The 19,044-nt window shown below is 48.9% G+C and overlaps 1 protein-coding gene and 1 non-coding gene across 6 annotated transcripts in view; both read left to right on the top strand.

Annotated features, from left to right (window-relative positions):
* Retreg1 (reticulophagy regulator 1) overlaps nucleotides 1-19,044 on the top strand; it is a 123,773-nt gene that overhangs the window by 26,378 nt on the left and 78,351 nt on the right. For 2 of the 5 annotated variants that reach the window (XM_087189438.1, XM_021258632.2), the window contains exons 2-4: nucleotides 8,290-8,539; nucleotides 10,311-10,417; nucleotides 15,602-15,632. In XM_087189438.1, the coding sequence (XP_087045564.1) occupies nucleotides 10,357-10,417; nucleotides 15,602-15,632 (92 nt within the window). In that variant the 5' untranslated portion in view covers nucleotides 8,290-8,539; nucleotides 10,311-10,356. Of the gene's footprint in view, nucleotides 1-3,053; nucleotides 3,278-8,289; nucleotides 8,540-10,310; nucleotides 10,418-15,601; nucleotides 15,633-19,044 lie in introns of those variants that run through there. The other 3 variants (XM_087189437.1, XM_021258630.2, XM_087189439.1) reach the window with 2 other exon arrangements.
* On the top strand, nucleotides 16,458-16,564 carry LOC147824472 (U6 spliceosomal RNA). The gene has a single exon (XR_015442326.1). It is a non-coding gene; the product is annotated as a U6 spliceosomal RNA (small nuclear RNA).

Below are 19,044 nucleotides of genomic sequence, written 5' to 3'. Positions count from 1 at the left end.
TTCCATAGTTTGTGAGCCACTGGGTCTATGGTATTTGTTACTGGGGCCCAAAGGGACAGACACTGCAGTGAGTGTGTTTATTTATTTAGGAAGGAAGAGGCCCCAGTTCAATGTGCTGTTTTAAGTCACTTATGTGGCCTGACTCCCGAAGTGGGGACGCGGTCTCAGGGCATGGCTGTGGAAATGCCCAGAGGTCTCTAGGACAGTCACCCAGAAGGCAGCTGTTACATGGATTCTTATGCCTCCCTTGTTCCTTGGTGTTCTGATCTGCCAGGTCTGCAGCAGGGCCCAGGAATCTGTATTTTTAAAAAGGGCTTCAACTAATTCTGATGATGATAAGGAAGTTTTGGGAGGAACTTATCTCACCAATGTCTAAATTAAAGACAGGAGGATGCAGAGGGGTTCTGTCCATGCTGGGGCTGCTGGGATTCAAACTCCACTATCTATTTGTTGGGGCCCCGAACTCCTAGGTTCCCGTGGGGGAGACATAGAACACTGATTGCACGGGAACCCCAAGAAACCAGTCGGCTGCCTTTCCTAGAGCTCCCTCAGCTTGGTGTTTATTTCTTCTGTCTTCTCCGCTGTCCCTTCGCATTCCCTCCCTCCCTCTAGCCACCCTACTCCTGCAGTGCACGACCTTGATCCCCCCGTTTTCTTCTGGTGGTTTCTTCCCGTGACCGAATCTGGTGGTTAGTTTTTACTCACTGGTGACTCAGCCGGGTGAGTTGCAGAGGGAGACTCGAACCTCCCTTGATCGGCCCCTTCCCTGTCCTGACCAGGCCGGGTGGGAGGCAGCAGGCCCCAGATGGGGCAGATAACCAGCTGGTACCGGCAGGTCGCAGGAGCCTGTTGCAGGGCCCTGGGGTGGCTCTTCTCAACTCCAGGGCAGTAGCAGAGTGGACTGTGCCTGATTGCCCTTGCCGAGGCTCCAGCCGTGCCTGCCGTGCACACAGCGCCCCGGGTCCCTGCTCTGCCACCTGCCTGCTCTGCTGACTTGGGCACATTCCCCGGATTCACTGGCTTACGGACCTGTTTCTGCTATAACCAGCCGTGCCTGCCCCTCCTCCTCATCGCCGTCTTCGCTATCTTCCAGGTTGCTCTTCTCTCCTCCCTGCACCAGGATGCCCACTTCCGGCCGCCCGTGTCTCCCTCTCCTCTCATGCCGCCTGGTCGTAACCAGACACGTCCTCGTCTACAAAAAGCCTTCCGTGTCCCACCTCGTCTGATTGATGATCGAGCTTTCCACTTTATTTTGCTACATTTCACGATAACTTATTCTTCCCAAATTACTTAGAAGTATATATTTTGTTGATTTTTAAAGAAATACCAACAAGTATCCCCTTGCCCAGTGCACACATATGTTTGAACATAAATGGAAATAAAATGCATATTATAATCTGGAGGGTCGTGATCTATTTTCAGCTTTTTTTTCTGAATAATTTAATTTTACACCGCATCTTTAGCAACTCGTTTTTCAGAATCTGTATAAAAGGATTCAGGATTTTCTGATATTAAGGTAGAGGGCTGCCTAACACTTGAGAGGATTATTGTTTGCCAGCATGGCAATCTGGCCTTGCAATGCTGTTTGGTGTGAATCCTTATGGTTTGTGAGACCCTTCTTTATTTTATGGTTAATCGTAAAAGCCATCACTAGACGGTTAGACAAAGTCAGCGGACATCAAGGACTTCTCAGGCCTTGGTCTATGGTTGCTCATATTTCAGTAAATGGAAACAAAGGTCCTCTTTTAGAACCCTGTTTTGAAAGTTACAAAGCAAATAATGCAGAACATTATTCCACATAAGAACTGTGATGGGTTCTAATGCTTTTATCCATAGACTTTCTTTGAAGACAAAAAAAAAAAAGAGGATATTTTCACTATTGAACCTGTTCATTTCATAGTACAGAGAGGATTCTGCTTTACCCAGAAATGAAGCTTAAGTCTGTTCACATGGGAAGAACCAAGTCTTGTCTTTCCATTCATTGTTAAAGAAATTTATTCTGGTGTCTTTTAAATTTTTTTCTTGTGAATTATCCCCTCCCCCCATTTTGCCTTATAAGAAATTTGTCCTAAAAGAATTAAGGTGTGTTATGTACATGTACCAATGCTTAACAATGAGTACAATCATTATGTGCCAATAAAAATGTAATCCGGTAAAAGAAGATAAGAAATTTGTCTTTTGGGGCCTTGCAAACTCATCCTGATGGGAACTTAGCTCCCTCATCAGCTGGCAAACGATTTTTTTTGTAGTTCCTCTGCAGGGGTCTGGATGATTGCGCAGGAAGCAAGATGCTGCGTTTCTGGGGAGGCTTTAACTCCCTGGCCTCTCATCTGCTTGCTGAACGCCTTCCGGGAGCCAGTGCCCCAACTCTCCAGGGGTTTGCGGGCAGCCAGTGCAGACCAACCTTGAATTAGTCAAAGGCTCTAATTTGACGGGAACATTCTCTCCAATTCCTCCTCCTCCCCTTCCTTCTTTTTGCTTTATTTTTATTTATTTATTTTTTGAGCCAGACTCTCACTGTGTAGTTCAGGTTGGCCTTGAACTCCCAGTGACCTTCCTGCCTCAGCCTGCCAAATGCTGGGGTTACACGTGTGCACCACCAGGCCCGCGGAAACTTTTCTTCTTAAAATCCTAACACAGGCCGGGGATTTAGTTCAGTGGTTCCTCTGTCTGCCTCGCAAGTACAAGGTCCCGAGTTTGATCCCCGGTACCAAAGGAAAAAAAAAAATCCTAGCACGTTCTGCACCGGAAGCAGCCTGAGTGTCCCCCGGTGCCTTCCCAGCCTGGCTCCCCTGGGCTGCACTGTCTCCCTCTCCCTCCCCTCTGCCTCTGAGCATGCGCTGTCTCATTTCTTCAGCCAGACGACTGAAGAGAGACGAGTCTCATCAACCACTGTAACCCAGCCCGAAAATAAAAATTCACAGTAGCTTCACTGGATCTGGATCTGGATTCAAAGAGTGTAAGAGAAACGAACCGCACCAACCAAACAGCAAGACAAAAGCAAGCAGACAAACTTATCCAGTACAAGAGCGAATCAGAAATGACGTTATTACTGGCGTGGGTGGAAGTCGTCTGCGGGCTGTGAGGATGGCAAGCAGCCGAGAGTCACCTGGGTCGTGTGGGGTGGCTTTACTGCCATCGCCACACCGGACTGAGGCGGAGGAGCAGGCCCCAGCTGGCTGGGAGAAGTGTGCTTGGTGATTTCCAGAGCTGTTACCTCCAGTCCCAGCCAGACGTCGGAGTGTCTGTGAGACACGTGGGGTATCATTACCCACCGGTAATTTTATTTTTTGTAAAGCACATAATTGGCGTAGATAATGTTTGTCATGATATGCGTATGTTTATTTTAATTGGCATATGTAACTTAGGCCTGTCTTCGTTTCCAAAATCTTGAATATCTTTGTCAGATAAAAGTCATATCATATGTCAGCTAAAAGAGCAGGTAATATTTGTTTGTTTGTTTATTTGGTGTTTTGAGACCAGGTCTCACTATTCCAGGCTGGCCTCAAATTCGCAGCGATCCTCCCGTCTCAGCCTCCTGAGTGCTGGGATCACAGGCATGCGCACCATACCCGCTAGAATGTGTAACTTTTAGTAAACAAGTGATATCTTAATTTAGAAAGTGTTAGCTTTTCTTTTTCTTTTTAATTGGTTAGAATGAGCCCATCAGCCTGCAGACCTTTCTGACAGCTGGAGACTGAGACTGGTGGACATGCTTGTGAATTTTCGGGGTTCTAACATCTTTTGATGTGGTCCTGGTCCCTAAGCTAATTTGGATGCAAACATGGGTCAGTGGTCTTTTTTACCGAATTTAAAACTGTTCGAAGGAGAAGAAAAGCTGTAATGGGGACCGCAGCTGCCGGTAGGGCTGGCTGGACGGCTGAGACAGAGGTAGCCACACAGGGCCAGGGATTCGGAGTCCGCCCTGGGATTCCCCGCACTTCTGATTGGACCTTGGGCTCCTGAGAGAAGCAGGTTGGGCTGACGGCGCATGCGTGGGGGCTTGGCGCCCTCGCTCCGCCCCCTTCCCGGGTGGACTCGGCCGCCTGCTCCCTGCCATTTGGTGCCCCCTTGCCCAGCCCCTCTCCTGCCTCCTCCTGAGCGACACCCAGGTCAGTGGCTCATGTCCCACTGTGACCTCAGTCCCTGGAGTGAGGCTGCGTGCGTGTTGGGGTCTCCTGTTTGCCTGGGTTGGGGTGACTGGGCTGGGGAGGGGACGCGGACTCCTCCACCCGCAGCGAGCTCTCTGCGTTTTCACCTTGCCCTGCGCCTCAACAGCGAGGAACCCCTGAGGGAGGATGGTGTGTGGGCCCCGCTCTCCTCAGAGCCTGCACCCGACTCTGCTGGCAGCCTCTCGGGAGTCCTGTGACCACAGCCAGGTGACAGCCGCACTGCAGGGCCTGCTGCTGTCCGTACATGGCCTGTCCACCACAACTTCTCCGTAGCCAGGCCAGCGGGGTCAGCCGGCCCCGTGATGCCTCCGAGAGGGTGCAGTAGTGCTCAGTTGTTCTGCAGGGAGCGCCGCACAGCTCCAGTGATTGTCCGCAGTAGCCAGGCCCACGGGCGCTTGCAGACACGCTGATCTGGTGCACTCGGGAAGTTTCAGCGAGGCGTTCACGACAGCCTGCTACTGCGGAGTGACAGGGACAGGGAGACAGCACAGGCCGGCCAGCCTGCTGTCAGGAAGCACTGATTACAGAATCTGGGTCAGGGCTGGTGGGGAGGGACAGGGCACCGCACTGATCGGTATCTTTGATCAGCTGTGTCAGTGAGGGCTGATGGCCGGCAGATCCAACCATGTGGGTGTCCCAGAGAACAGCCGTGATCGCTGCCTCCTGGTCTGTCACACAGGAACCGGTTTCACAGACCACACTCGAACTCCAGGTTGCCGGTGAGTTCAGCACCAGGCGGCGTGCTGGTGGAACTGTTTAACGAGAAAGCTGTGTTGAGACAAGTTGAAAACTTGTGTCCACACAAAATCCTACACGATGGGACCTTCTACCTGATAACTTGGCAAGACCCAGTGTCAAAATAGAAAAATAGAAAGGGCTAGGTTGTAGCTTAGGGTGAAGATCCTGTTTTCAGTCCCCAGTACTGAGGGAAAAAGGCTGTGAACTAGTGACAGTGCTTCTAGGTCTTTTCAAGTGATGGCAGTCAGATGAGGTAGCAGAGACTTGTGTCCATCGGGAGGCATTTGGTAGAGTCATAAGAAAAGCAGACTTGCCAGGTGAGGTGGGGCACACTTGTAATTCCAGCACTTGGGAGGCTGAGGCAGGAGGATCACTATGAGTTCCAGGACAGCCTGAGCAACATAATGAGTTCAAGCCCAGTCTGAACTACGTATTGAGGGGACCGTGTCTCTAAAAACGAAACAAAACAAAACAAACAAGCTAGGCTTTAGCCAGGCTGCCTGCATTCCCATGGGGGTCTACCTCCCCTTGTCTTGGAGCCTCAAGCACATTTTGGAACTCTCTGCTCATCTGTCCAGGGGTCATAATGGTAGTGGCCTCCTTAGATGAAGGAGTGTGTGAGATCCTTAGTGAGATTTCTGCTCCCTGCACACGAGCTACTTTACTCACCCACAGATCGGAGGCCCCGGCGAGGGGGTTGGTGTCCAGGGCAAGTTGCTCTCTTGCCTTCTTCCCTTGGCACCCACTGCTCTCCCGCCTGGACCTCACTCACCTTATTCCCACCTGGCCAGATCTTTGTGGGCCCCAGAGATGGGGCCACCTTGTCCTGAGAGCATTCTCTGGCTTTCCTTCTGCGGGTAGTGACTCTTCCACTCCCACCGAGTCCTGAGTGGCCCTCGGCTCAGTGCGATGCCAACTGCCTGCTGTCCCCTGTGTGTGAGTGCTGGGCAGGCTGGGGTTTGGTCATCTGGGCTCCCAGCAGCTCTGCGTGTCCGACCCATGCTCCTTGGGGTGACAGTAGCCATGATCGTGCACCCCAGGAGGTGGCTCTGCTCTTCGGGGAGTTGGCCTTCCAGGGTGAGACCTGGTTAAGGAGGGCCGTGAGAAGGACTCCACCAGGACTCACGGATCAGATGAAGGGGAAATCTGACTCCCTTGGGCTGCCCCTGCTCCATGATTCCAGAGAGTGACAGTGTTTCTCAGAGGGTGTGACAGCTGGCACAGATTTTTTTTTTAATGCCCTATAAGATAATTTTCATGTAAAAATTGGTTTGGAGATGATTTTGTTTGACTGCTTTTTAATGCACGAGTTTTGATTTCATAAAGTTACACCTTCAAAATCCCCATTTTTCTTTGGACTTTCCGTTTTAACTGATAAAACATTATTTTGTTTGTAAACCTAGCAAATTTTATCAAGCATTTTCGAGAGAATTGTGGGTGAACAAAGGATCTCACTAGAAAGTTGAGTTATACTCCTTCCAGCATTTCAAACTGCAGTTGTAAATGTTATGTTTTCCATACCCGTTCAAGTCCTTCCAAAAAGGAACTCAGGGATCACCAGTGGAGCTATGACAGCTTGAGGATCAGTAAGGATAATGCCACCGTGGACAGAAACACATCGTAGGTTCAGTTCTTGAATTTTTAATAACACTAAGAGGAAGGAATGAAGAAACTAACTTAGTTACCTTAGGAGGATGCCAGGCAACAGCCTCATTACGGAAAAAGTCAAGTACCGATGGTGCTTTTCCTCTGAGCTGCATCTCCCGGCTGCTCACATACTGACCTCGAAGGTTCCTCCATAGGGTTGGCGGCCAGGGAGTTCCTGAAGCAGAGTGAAGGCCGCCCGCTCCCTGTGGCCAGGAGGAGCGAACGAGGCACTTCAGGAATCATTAACGGCTGGTGCTGTCACCCCAGATGCCAGACACCCAGGCTGGACCTGCGTCCTGGTGGGAAGACATACCACCACCTACTGTAAGATTTTACAGGAAACAGAAAAAGAACCTAAATCCGATCAAACTTCTAGATCCAGCTGCCAGGCTGCAGGAGGTGGTGCATGCATGTGTGCACACTCGCACATAGAACCAGGAAATTCAAACTAAACCACAAGGATGCAATGAACTAGTCCCAGAATCAGGGAGCAAATGAGCTTGTTTCTTCTGTAAAAGTTTTCAAGAATTAAAAAAGAAGAGATGCCAGCAGACCTAGAAATACAAGAAACCTAAAGCCTCCATCTACCAACTTCGATGCCTGATGATTTTGAATCCTGTCTTGTTCCCCCTCCCTTTTCTGTTTTCCCATAAGTGTACAAAAGTGATTGGGGAGATATGAGTGTTAATAGGATATCTGATGATCTTAAAAGCCAAAACTTTTTTTTTTTTTAGCCACGATAGTGGTATTGTTGTTTGGTTAAAAAAAATCTTTTGGGATAGGGAATGGAAGTCCTTTGGGAAAGACACCAGAGATGGGGGCGGGGCATGAGAAAAGAATTAGGATGCGTTATGTACATGAACCAGCTCCCCGTGAGGATGGGATCATTATATACTGCAAACACGTACTGATGAAAATAAAAATTAAGCCCTTTGGGAGGATAGAGGCCTGTGTTGGATGGGCGTGCTTACTGAGTGGGAGTGTAGGGAAAACTGCATGGCCATGAGTGGAGGCTTGTAGAAGCTGAGTGTACTATACTCTGGCTTCTCTTTTTGTTTATGTTTGAAATTAATCAAAGCAAAATACTTTAAAAAAAACAACATCAACTGTCTGACAACCCAGGCCCTCCCTAATATTAGGCAGTTCTTATAAAGAAAAAAAAACCTCACAGATATTTCTATGTTCTGTAAACATGTACTAAGAAAAATTTTAAGAAATTAAAAAGGTATTTTAACTGCAAATCACAGGTCTAAATAAAGGATTTGGCTACATATTTTAACCTAGAACCCTGAGATGAATCATCTTAAACATTATGCATAATTAGAGTTCCAGCTATGCACAGGTCTTGCAGATAAAAATTACTCATCTTGGAGTTTGCTTCTCAAGCATTTCTTTCTTTGTTCTTGGGACTAGAAGAGTCTAACCTACTAAGGAAGCAGCTACACAGGCCCATACAGTGTTGGCGTGACTTTCCAGGAATTCTGGGGTTGCCTGCTAAGCTGATTGAGGGTTCTTAAAGGCCACAAGGCCCTGGGCTGAGACGCTGACTGGATCCTTACCCAGGACAGTGAGGGGACCCCAGGGTGTGCTTTGGAGTTGCCATGGGCATTCCCTCGTCGAAGTCCTAATTTATTAGTCATTACCTAATTTATTCTTGGAAGTTTGGAACTTCCACTAAGAATAACTAACAGCTTTCATTGCTTCAATTGCTTCTGCATTTCTTTGTTTTTAGAAAGATACTTCAGTGACTTTCTGATTAGCTGTAAAGACTTTTCGACTTAGGGGGACTCTCTGGGTTCCTCGGACTGTGACGCCTCTACAAGGACAGCCATTCTGATAAAGCATCCCAATCCAACACTCAGATTCCCGTGATGTTTGTGAGCTGAACTGTGACTTACAGTTCAGTAGTGGCCCTGCATCCCTTCAGTGAGTCGCACTCAGCACTGAAACATAGGTGCAAGTTGAGTGGAAAGCATCCCAAGGTATTACACATTGTAAGGATAATCGCTGATTTTTGAAACTTTAGTCTCAGTTATATGTATTTAGATGTAAGTAAACGTCTTACCATTGATCACTACCAAAAACTTTGTAAACTGCCAGTTCATTATGGTGTGGAAAAACTATGTGAGCCCAGCGCATGGATGGTATAATAATACCAGTGTGGGTAATAATTCATAAATAAATACTGATTGGGTTCAAACACTATTAATGACACCAAAACCACCGGTCTCAGAAGACTTGGGAGGCGAGGCCTGGGGCCTGAGAATCTGCTTTTTTTCTTGGTACTGGGGATTGAACTCTGCACCTTGCGCTTGCGGGGCAGGCAGCAGAACCACTGAGCTAAATCCCCAGCTCAAAGCATTCTACTATTTTTTTTTTGGTAGCGTGGATCGAACTCGGGTCCTTGTGCTTGCGCAGCAGACAGCGTAACCGCTGCTAAATCCCCAGCCCCTGAGAATCTTCTTTAACCAGCTTCTCCTGGTGGCAGCTGTAGACCATTGTTTATGAAGCACCGACCTTGTTTGCCTGCTTATTCTTCTGGCCCTGGTTGCACAGGCGCTTGGCATTAGTGCCAGGCTGGGAGCTGGGTCCCCCCTTGTCGGGAGGGCTGTACCTTCAGCTTCTCAGGGCAGCTTACGTGGGTCTCTTTCCTTCAAGCATATTATGTGGCCAAACTTCCGATCTGCCCACCTCAGAATCACACTCATTTCATTTTCCTGCCCTATACCATTGGCTCCCTCTCCATTCCTGTAGCATGAAGACCAGCAGCCTGGTGTATCACACAAGGCCTGCCAACACCTGCTGCCTCCTGTCCCTGCGGTTGCTCTGCCATTCTCCAGCCCTCTTCTTTTGCCTTTACTTCCTGCCGAGGCCGCCAGGACTCCCTGGAAGGCCACTGGCAGCTCACGATTCACCGATGCGTCTTCTCTTCACGTTGTAGCTCCCCGTTGGAGCAGCCTTTGCTTTCCTCAGAATTACATCTGTCCTCCCAGGCTGAGTTCTGGTGCTGCTTTCATAAAATCCTGCCTGATGTGGGGTTTATGGTTCTTTCCTGGGCGCATCTTGCTCTTTGCCTGCGTTCTGACACGGCACCTAAGACACTGCGTGGGCTTCCTTAGCTCGGCCCGTGCTTGTGGGGAAGGCTGTAACGCGTGTTCTTTACTTCTCCATGGAGTCCTGCACCAGGTGCACTCTGCTTCAGTTCACCTTTCTGAGATTCTGGTTACGTCAGAGTGAATGTTAATTGGCGTGCTTGGCTTGGCCAGTTGTGCAAAAGAGGGTCAACCCCTAGTCTGATGTGAAGGCTTAGGCTTCTGGTGACTTCCCAGCCATTCCTCTCCTCTGTCGCTCATAAAAGGCCCTGCAGGGTCTGTGAATTTGCAGTGTGTTTTACTCTGGAGAGGCGGTGGGCAGGTGGACAAGAAGGCAGCGATCTTAAAGACAGAGCAAATTGGATTCTTCATGCTGTTTTCAAAAGATGCCATTTTGGTATTAAATAATTTCATGTGGTCACGGGGTGGTTTCTGAAACGGGAAATCATCAGTGAATACATTTTTAAAATTTGTTTCTGGGATGGGAAGTAAACCTAATTTTTTTTTTTGGTACCAAGGATCGAACTTGGGACCTTGTAGTTGCAAGGCAGGTGGTGGAACTACTGAGCTAAATCCCCGGCCCAAAGTAAACCTAATTTTTTTTTTTTAAAGATGACAATCCTGACATTAAAATATTGATTTGCCTGTTTTTCTGCTATAGGTTCCTTGCGCTGACTCCGTGGAGAGTTTATCATTTGATTTCTGTCATGATTCTTGGACGTGTCATTATGCAAATAATAAAGGATATGGTTCTGTCTCGAACAAGAGGTAAGGAAGCTCCATTTTTATGCACTGAATATTCTATATTCTGAATTTCTGGGGGTTTTTTGTTTTTTGTTCCAGTACTGGGGATCAAACTCAGGACTGTGTGCTTTTGAGGCAGGCGCAGCGCCACTGAGCTAAATCCCCGGACCTGAATTTCTGGTTTTTGTGTAGGCCTTTTGACCTATCAATCCTCTGGACAGGAGCAAAGTAATAGATCTTACAGGCATTGATGCTGCTGTTTTCAGTGTAATCATTTATATAACTGATAGTTCTGTCGTCATACCTACTGCTACTGGGCACACAGTTGGTATGTTTTGGTTTCTTTCTCAGCTTTAAGTCTTGTGTTAAATACCATTTTGGTATTTAAGTTCACAGGGAGGATAACAGTTAAATATTTACTGCATCTGACATAAGAAACTGGGCTATTGTAGGGCTGGAGATTTAGCTCAGTGGTTCTGGTGCCTGCCCCGAAAGTGCAAGGTCCCGAGTTCAGTCCCCGGTATAAAAAAAAAAGAAAGAAAGAAACTGGGCTATTGGAAAACACATTTTCTGTGCCTTAGTAAAAAAACCAGCTATGAAGGGCTTAAAAATCAATGATAGTAGGGGACCAGGGATTTAGCTCAGTGGTTCCAGTGCCTGCCTCGCAAGTGCAAGGTCCTGAGTTCAATCCCTGGTTCCAAAAAAAAAATCAATGATAATAAAAAGTTTTAAATGAGTTCCTGATGAAAAGTGAATTAATTTTAAACATTCAATTTACAAGTGAGAACTTGAATTGTTTAAAAGGATTGTTTAAAGTTTTGTTGAATAATTTAAATATATTGTGTATTTGAATTAACCTCCTCTGTGATTGGTGAGGCCTCGTCTAGTATTTGAGCTAGTTTGTGTAGATGGACAAAAATTCAAAAATCTAGATCATTGTGTGAATGTTTTTTTGAAAGACTCTTTTACGTTAGTTAGCATGTCATCAGCTTTGGAGGTGAGTCATTCCTTTTTGGACAGAGAACATATTCATATTTTGCCTGGTTAATGCATTTCGTGCACCCGTAGATGGAGACTCCCAGGTGCAAGGCTCTGGCCCTGTAGTTTCTAGCTTGAGCATCATCCAAACATCAGAGTGTATTTTTTATTAGTAGTACATGATTGTGACATATAGTAATGACATTCATCTTGGGGAACCGGTATAGGTACATACTGCATCCTCATCATTTTTACTCCCCTTTCCCCTACCCCCAGAGCCTCTGCCCGTCTTCATAAGAGATTTCTTATTTATAAGATGTGAAGATTCAGTCCTTTTATTTTTTTAATTTTTATTATTTTTTTGGTACTGGGAATCGGACTCTGGTCCTTGTGCTTGCACAGCAGGCGGCGAACCCACTGAGCTAAATCCCCGGCCCGATTCAGTCCTTTTAAAAGTTGAGGTGGTGGGGTTGAAAGGGTGCCTGCCTAGAGCCAACTCCCCCCGCCTTCCCTGTCTCCCGTTTTTTCCAGCTCGGGTCTCCCTTTGCACCCAGGCTGGCCTCGTGGCACCCCTCTTGCCTCCGCCTCTCGAGTGCTGCCCCAAGAGTCTCCTTCTTGAGCGAGTCCATTCTGTTTCTTCCCATGAGAAGCCACAGCATAGACTGTGTTAACTTCCCATGGCTGTGTCACAAGTGACCATGGACCCAGGGGCTTGACGTGACAGCCATTTCTTCTGCTTAGTATCAGGGTGCCGCGGCGGAGGTGTCAGGCCGCACCCCCTGCAGCCCCAGTGGAGGGCCCCTTCCTGTCCTCCGGCTTCTGCTGGGTGCTGGCAGTGGCCCGTGGCTGTGGCCTCATACCCGCACTCTGCTTTCATGGCTACACTGCTTCTCCTCTGTCTGTGTCACGTCTCCCTCAGCCTCTCCCATCAGCGGACACTGGTAGGTGCACCAGGGCCCCCAGGGGCCCAGCACCCCCTGCACTTCCCATATGGAGAGCCAGCCACAGACACGAGGGGTCAGTCCTAGGGCCCAGAGGAGAGCCCTCAGCCTGTTCCTCCACTGCAGTTACTGATCCCGCAAAGTGGGACCAACCTTGCTCTTTCCATAGAGCCAGCCACAGGAGGGGACACGGGGCTGACACACCCAGGACGGCACACTCTGGCTACCCATCCATTGGTCTGTTTGAGGACTTTCTTTTTCTGAGACAGTCTCACTAGGTTGCCCAGGCTGGCCTCGAACTCACAGTGATCCTCCTGCCTCAGCCTCCTGAGTGCTGGGATCGATCACAAGTATGCACCACCACACCAGGCTTGTGCCATGACTTCCTGTGCCAGCCTTCATAGGCTCTGGTGGGGACCCAGACACTCTGGCCCCTCTGCCAAGTGGAGCCTCATCCTCCCCCTAGCCCATCTTTCTCGAGGTTTTCACTGGGTGGCATGGCTGTGAACAAAGCATTTCTGGGCATGAAAAGACAGAGACGAAAGCAGGATTCCTCACTGTGCAGTCTCAGAGCCCTGTGATCTGTGCCTGGAGATGCTCTGCTGCCTGCTCTGTGTGGGAGAAAGTCCGAGGACAGAGATCCTTTCACGGCACAGCACACGGCTGCCAGGATCTCATCCCAGGAGCTGCAGAACTGGCTCCAAGTCACATCTGTAGGCGGCCTGGTGACTCGGGGGCTTCCATCCGAGCCAGCAGCTGCTCCCCTTAGATGCTTGGGCCCAGTCGCAGCAGAAAGGAAGGGAGGACCGGGCTGCCCGGCAGGCGGGCAGCTGTGCTCCCTTCTCAGCTCGGTCGGCTTGCCCCAGCCGCTTCTGTGACCTCAGAAAATAAATTTCAGAGGCCACGAATTTAATTACACCTCAGTTTTAATGTTTTTACCGAATTTTCAAGATATGAAATGCTGTGAACTAGATGTACACTATTATATGGTTGAATCCGAACTTCTTAATATTTTTTTGGTTACCGTTTTTGGAGAGGGAATCTGGCAATGTAGTCCATGCTGACCTTGAACTGACTCTTGTAGCCCAGGCTGATGTTGAACTAAGGGTGATCTTCCTGCCTCAGGTCCCCACTGCTGAGATCACAGGCGAGAACAACCATTCTATCCTCCCTCAGGTGCAGTCATTAAAGATTAAAAAGTTCAAAGTCAAAACCAGGTGTGCTGGTGAGGTGGTTAGGCATAACGCTAACCCCAGTCGATAACCCTAACCACTAACCCTAATCATCTAACCCTGACTGTAACCCTCTAACCCTAACCCTAAACTTCTAAGCCTCTAACGCTAACCCTAACCCTAACCTTCTAACCATAACCCCAACTCTCTAACTCTAATCCTAACCTAACCCTCCAACCCTAACCCTAACCCCATCCCTAACCCTAACCCTAAGGCTCTAACCCTAACCCTCTAGCCAAAATCCAAACTCTCTAACCCTAACCCTAACCCTAAGGCTCTAACCCTAACTCTCTAACCCTAACCCTCTAACTCTAACCCTAACCCTGCATCCTTAACTTTGTCTTTGACCTCCCCCCCTCCGTGGATGTAATCACCCCTTCCAGTCCCACCCCAGGCTCCCTGTGAGATCTGCACCTCCTGCCCTGTGGCTGGATCATCCCCATGACCCCAGGGTCATTTGAAATCATTGTCTTTTCACACCTTCCTTCCTGGGAATGGGAAACCCACACTGTCCTCTCCACCATATCCTCAGCACCCTGGTAGGTGGGAATGAAGACCTAGCAGGGACCCGGCCTGTGAACTCCAGTCCTCCTTGCCTCTCCAGGGGCCTGGCTCTCAGTACCTGCTGGGCAGCCTCCTCCTTCACCTTGGCCTTTGGAAGTACTGTACGTCCACCACTGGCCAAGTCTCAAGACTGCGGTCCCTGCACCCTCCGCCCGCCCTGCCTGGCCCCTGTGTTGCTGACTCAGCTCTGGGACTGGATTTAACTCTTCTGCTCGGCCCTGTCTTTGGCTGGACTTTCTCCTTCTGTGTGTCAGTTGCTGCAGGAATGCTGTCCTTACTCCTGCAGTGCCCCACTTCCCTTCCCATCGCCGTATTCATTGCACCCGTTCTTAACAATAGTATGAGCAAGCAGAGAGGCTGCCGCCCCTCACCCGATTTCTCCACGGGGCTCTGGAGCCATTAGAGAATGCCACCGGCAAACAGTTTTGAGAAAGTTTTTTTTTCTGGAAGTAAGAAGATTTTATTACACAGATCTTTGGTAGAAGATATTGAAGAACCTAAGGGCAACATCTTCGACCTTTAGTTTGAGGGAAAATGTAGAAACTTCCTCATGGCCATTTCGTTTTCCTCCTTCTTCTATTTCTTTCTTCTCTTCCTCTTTCTCCTCCTCCTCCTCCTTCTTGTTCTTTTTTCCTTTTTTTGAGACAGTGTCTTACTGTGTAGTTCAGGCTGCCCTTGAGCTCATCATGTAGCCCAGGCTGGCCCCAGACTCATGGTGATCTTCCTGCCTCAGCCTCCTGAGTGCTGAGATTATAGGCGTGCACCACCACGCCCAACCTCATAGTCATTTCTTACTTTAAGCTTCCTTAAATCTGGTAGCTGAGAGTGTTACATTAAGATTTAGTCAAACAAAGACAGTTGCTGGAGATTTTGGAAAGCAAAGAATGTATATTTTTCTGTTGACTTCATTTGAGCCTAGGTATAAGTTCACAACATCTAAAGAATAAATACTTGTACCCATATTCCCATTCTCGGTCTGTCTGTCTCTCCGGTTTTTGAGTCAGGACCTTGCTATGTAGTTTAGGCTGGCCTTGAACTCACCATTTAGCCCAGAGTGGCCTTGAACTCACAGCAGTCCTCCTGCCTCAGCCTCTCCAGTGCCGTGATTACAGGCGAGCACCCTGACTCTTGGCGTCCATTCTCCTTTTTGTCAGCTCTATGCCAGGACTCCCCTTCAGAGCTGCTCCTAATATGAACACTCTCTTGACGTTTCCTTCAGCGGCTGTGCCTCTCGCATAATTCCTGCAGCACCTGTTTGGACATTCTGGTCCCTGCAGCAGGAACCATGTGTTTTGGATGTTGCAGGATCTCAGTTCACCCATGGCTGGAGTTAGTCATGGCTCTGCTAGTCCACCCCAGATGATTGATGTTGCTAGTGCTGCACGCTTTTAAGTGTCCCGCTTCTGGTGGCCTGGAATGCTCCTTTCTAGTCGGGGAGGCCTTGGGAGGACAGGGCCTCAGCTCCGGCTCACATTTGCTTCTCCCCGTTGCAGGTGCCCAGCTGTGGAGAAGCCTCAGCGAAAGGTAGGGGACACACCTCCATGATGGGGCAGTGGGGGGCTGGGAGGCGCCAGCATACATCTGCAAGGTCGTGTTTCAGTGACAAGGACCCGAGTCCTGTAGCCATTTACAAGAGTGGGCAAAATAAAGAGAAATACCGTGGACCTGAGAACAAGGATAAAACGGGGACTCACTGGAGGAAGTGATCAGTACTTTGCTACAGTATTGGGCCTGGCCTTGGGCCGCTCACCCTGTGTGACTGTGATTTGGAGGTGAAGGCGGGAAGGCATTTCTCTTGGGATCTCCTTTCAGACTCCGGGTTGGGGACATGAGCAGTGCGGCTGTCATGGGAGAACAGGGCCAGACTCCCTAGGTCCTAGGACTTTCTAGGATGTTCTGGACGGCTACCCATGAGGTCAGTCCAGAGAACTTTGGGACGAAATGAGAGGGGCTCAGAGGCCCTTTGGTAGGATGATGCAGCGGACGCTGACCAGCCTGCTTGGCTCCTTGCCTCAGCAGAGGGAGGTGTTACCTCCTGTCCTTTGGCCACCATGCACCCTGCCAGCAGGAGCTGCTTCCAAGTGAGGAGCACGGGGTCAGGCTGGCTGCTCAGGGGAACGTGACTCACTTCACTGGCTGCGCGGACAAGGAGCAGAAAAACAGAGCGCATGGGGATTAAAGTCCTATTAAGGGCTGGGGATTTAGCTCAGTGGTTCTGCCACCTGTTTCACAAGTACAAGGACCCAAGTTCGATTCCTCGGTACCAAAAAATAAATAAATTAATTAAAGTTCTATTAAAATGAATTTTTATAAGACTTGATTTAAAACATCAATTTTCCCTTAAAAGTAGTGCTCGCTTTGGCAGCACATATACTAAAATCAGAACAAAACAGACAAGATCAGCATGGCCCCTGTGCAAGGATGACACACAAATTCGTGATGCGTTCCATATTAAAAAAAATACACACACACACACACACACACACACACACAGTAGTACCTTGGTACTCGTCCTTAGTTGAGTGTGGGAGGCGTGACAGTTACCAAAAGATGAGGACCAGGGCAAAATTTTCATCTCCGCTACATAGAGGACTCTTTCTCAAACAACAAAAATCTGGGGCCAGGGGTTTAGCTCAGCAGCGCCATACCTGCCTCGAAAGCGCAAGGTCCTGAGTTTGATCCCCGGTACCAAAAGAAATAAAAAGAAAAAACACCAAAACTCTGAGGAGAGCAGTCTGAGGGGGAATTGAGAACTGGAGACGGTACCTAGAAGGTGGTCTGGGCCTGACCCATGGCCCGGGACGCAGACTCGCCTGCCACAGGCCTGCCGGCCTGCTGGGGGTGAGCGGCTTAACTTCCTGTGCCTCCGTTTCCTGTTGAGAGGTGACAAAACAGAAGCTTGCTATCTAAGTGTGGTCAGGGGAAGATGAGACCACGTGACCCAGTGTCATTTCAGAGGACTTTTATTTATTTATTTTTGGCACCTGGGAACGAACTCTGGTCCTTGCGCTTGCAGGGCAGATGGCAGCACCACTGAGCTAAATCCCCTGGTCTCAGAGGACTTTTTAAAAAGTTGTGCTCTTTGATGCAAACTTCTGTCTGATGTATGGATAGTCATTTTGATCAGAGTATTGTCCCTTGCTATGCTTTCAATATGTCCCTCGGAGTCCATGTGTTGTAAACTTTTGTGTTCATTGATGTGTATTTTTTTGAGACAGAGTCTTTCTATGTAGCCCAGGCTGGATTCCAACTTGTGGGGATCCTCCTGCCTCAGCCTCCCGAGTGCTGGGATGACAGGCCTGAGCACCACCACACCCAGCTTTGTCTTCCTTTGAAGGGAAGGGCACTTGTGAGGCAGAGAAGGCCAGGTAACAGAAATAGCCCTTAAACAAGGGTCTAGATGGCCACCACCTCCTCACCCCCAACCCCTTTAGAACTGGCGCGGCTGGTTTCCGTCTTGTCCCAGCCCCCAGCCTTTGCCTTTCTCGGCCTGGCTTTCCTCATCCGCTCACGGCGCCCTGCACCTGGTGCCAAAGGTGTCTTGTCCCGGGCTGGGGTGACACAGGCTCTTCCTCACCCCAAAAAATGTGTGGATTTCCCTGGAGCTGGCAGGTGGCAGTGTGAAGGACACAGGACACGTGGGTGCTCCCTCTGGGCACGGAGAGAGGTTTGAACGAGTTTGCGATGTTCCACGCACAGTATAGAAGAGCTGGTTCTGGTTTCCAGTGGTGCCAGCAACAGTAAGAACTGGAAAATTTGAATCTGATGTTATCCACAAGGCTCTCTATGTACCTGGAGAATTAGTTTGGAATTTGATTTTTCAGTGGCTGTTTTTTGTTTTTCTTGACACAAGGTCTCACTGTGTAGCCCAGGCTGGCTTCAAACTCATGGCGATCCTCCTGCCTCAGCCTCCCTAGTGCTGAGATGACAGGTGTGCACCACCATGCCCGGCTGTACCTCTTTTTCTTTTTGTAACGGGGCTCGAACTCAGGTCCTTGTGCTTGCGCAGCAGGTGGCGAAACCACTGAGCCCCTGGCCCATCATACCTCCTTTTAAAAATCACAAAATTGTCTTCAGCATAGCCAGGTTTTCTTAAGTAAAAAAGTTAGATTATTACTTACACTGAACAATCATTTAGAATTTTTTTTTTTTACCTAGCACCTTAATGGCTTGTTCATTATGACCCAGACTAAAGGGGATATTCTTATCAAAAACTTTATTTTATTGTTTCAATTTCTGAGAGTTGTCAGCTATCATTTTTAAATTTCAAATTTACAGAAAATAAATTCTTTTCCATGGCAAAAAAATTATAAAATTTGAAAATAGTAGCCGAGAGCTAGGGGATGTCTGGTGGACTTTTCAGCTGTCCAGTTGCTTCCTGTGGTGCTGTCCCCAGGAGGGGCAGTGGCCGACCCCGGGAGCCGCCCTGGGCCGTACCTGGCTTGGACCCTTGCAACAAAGGGCATAGAGTTAACAGTGTCACTCTTCCCAAGGCTTGCACGGACCTACGAGATATTGTGACTTTTGTGGGGTTTTTGTCCTGGGGATTGAACCCAGGGCTTTTACACTGAGCTTCATCCCCAGTTCTTTTTATTTTTTATTTTGTTTTTGTTGATACCGGGGATTAAACTCAGGTACTTGTGCTTGGGAGGCAGGTGGCGGAACCACTGAGCTAAATCCCTGGGGCTTTATTTATTTGAGACAGGGCCTCACTGTGTCACTAAATTGCCCAGGCTGGTCTCGAACTTTCGATCTTCCTGCCTCAGCCTCCAGGGTGCTGCAGTAACATGGTGCGCTCCTGTGCTCCCCGAGGCATGCGCTTCTGTCCCCAGCATGGCCAGGCGCAGGAGCCCCCTCTGGCCTTTCTCTCGGCTGTCTTTCTCTCTCACACTGTCCAAAGAAGCGGGGTGTGGCCCAGTTCGTGTGATGAAATGGC

Source organism: Heterocephalus glaber, unplaced genomic scaffold (genome assembly GCF_053883595.1).
Source record: "Heterocephalus glaber isolate CG9 unplaced genomic scaffold, H.glaber_assembly_v1.0 deba00001538, whole genome shotgun sequence".
Classification (NCBI taxonomy): domain Eukaryota; kingdom Metazoa; phylum Chordata; class Mammalia; order Rodentia; family Bathyergidae; genus Heterocephalus; species Heterocephalus glaber.
This window is presented reverse-complemented; position numbering and strand designations above follow the sequence as displayed.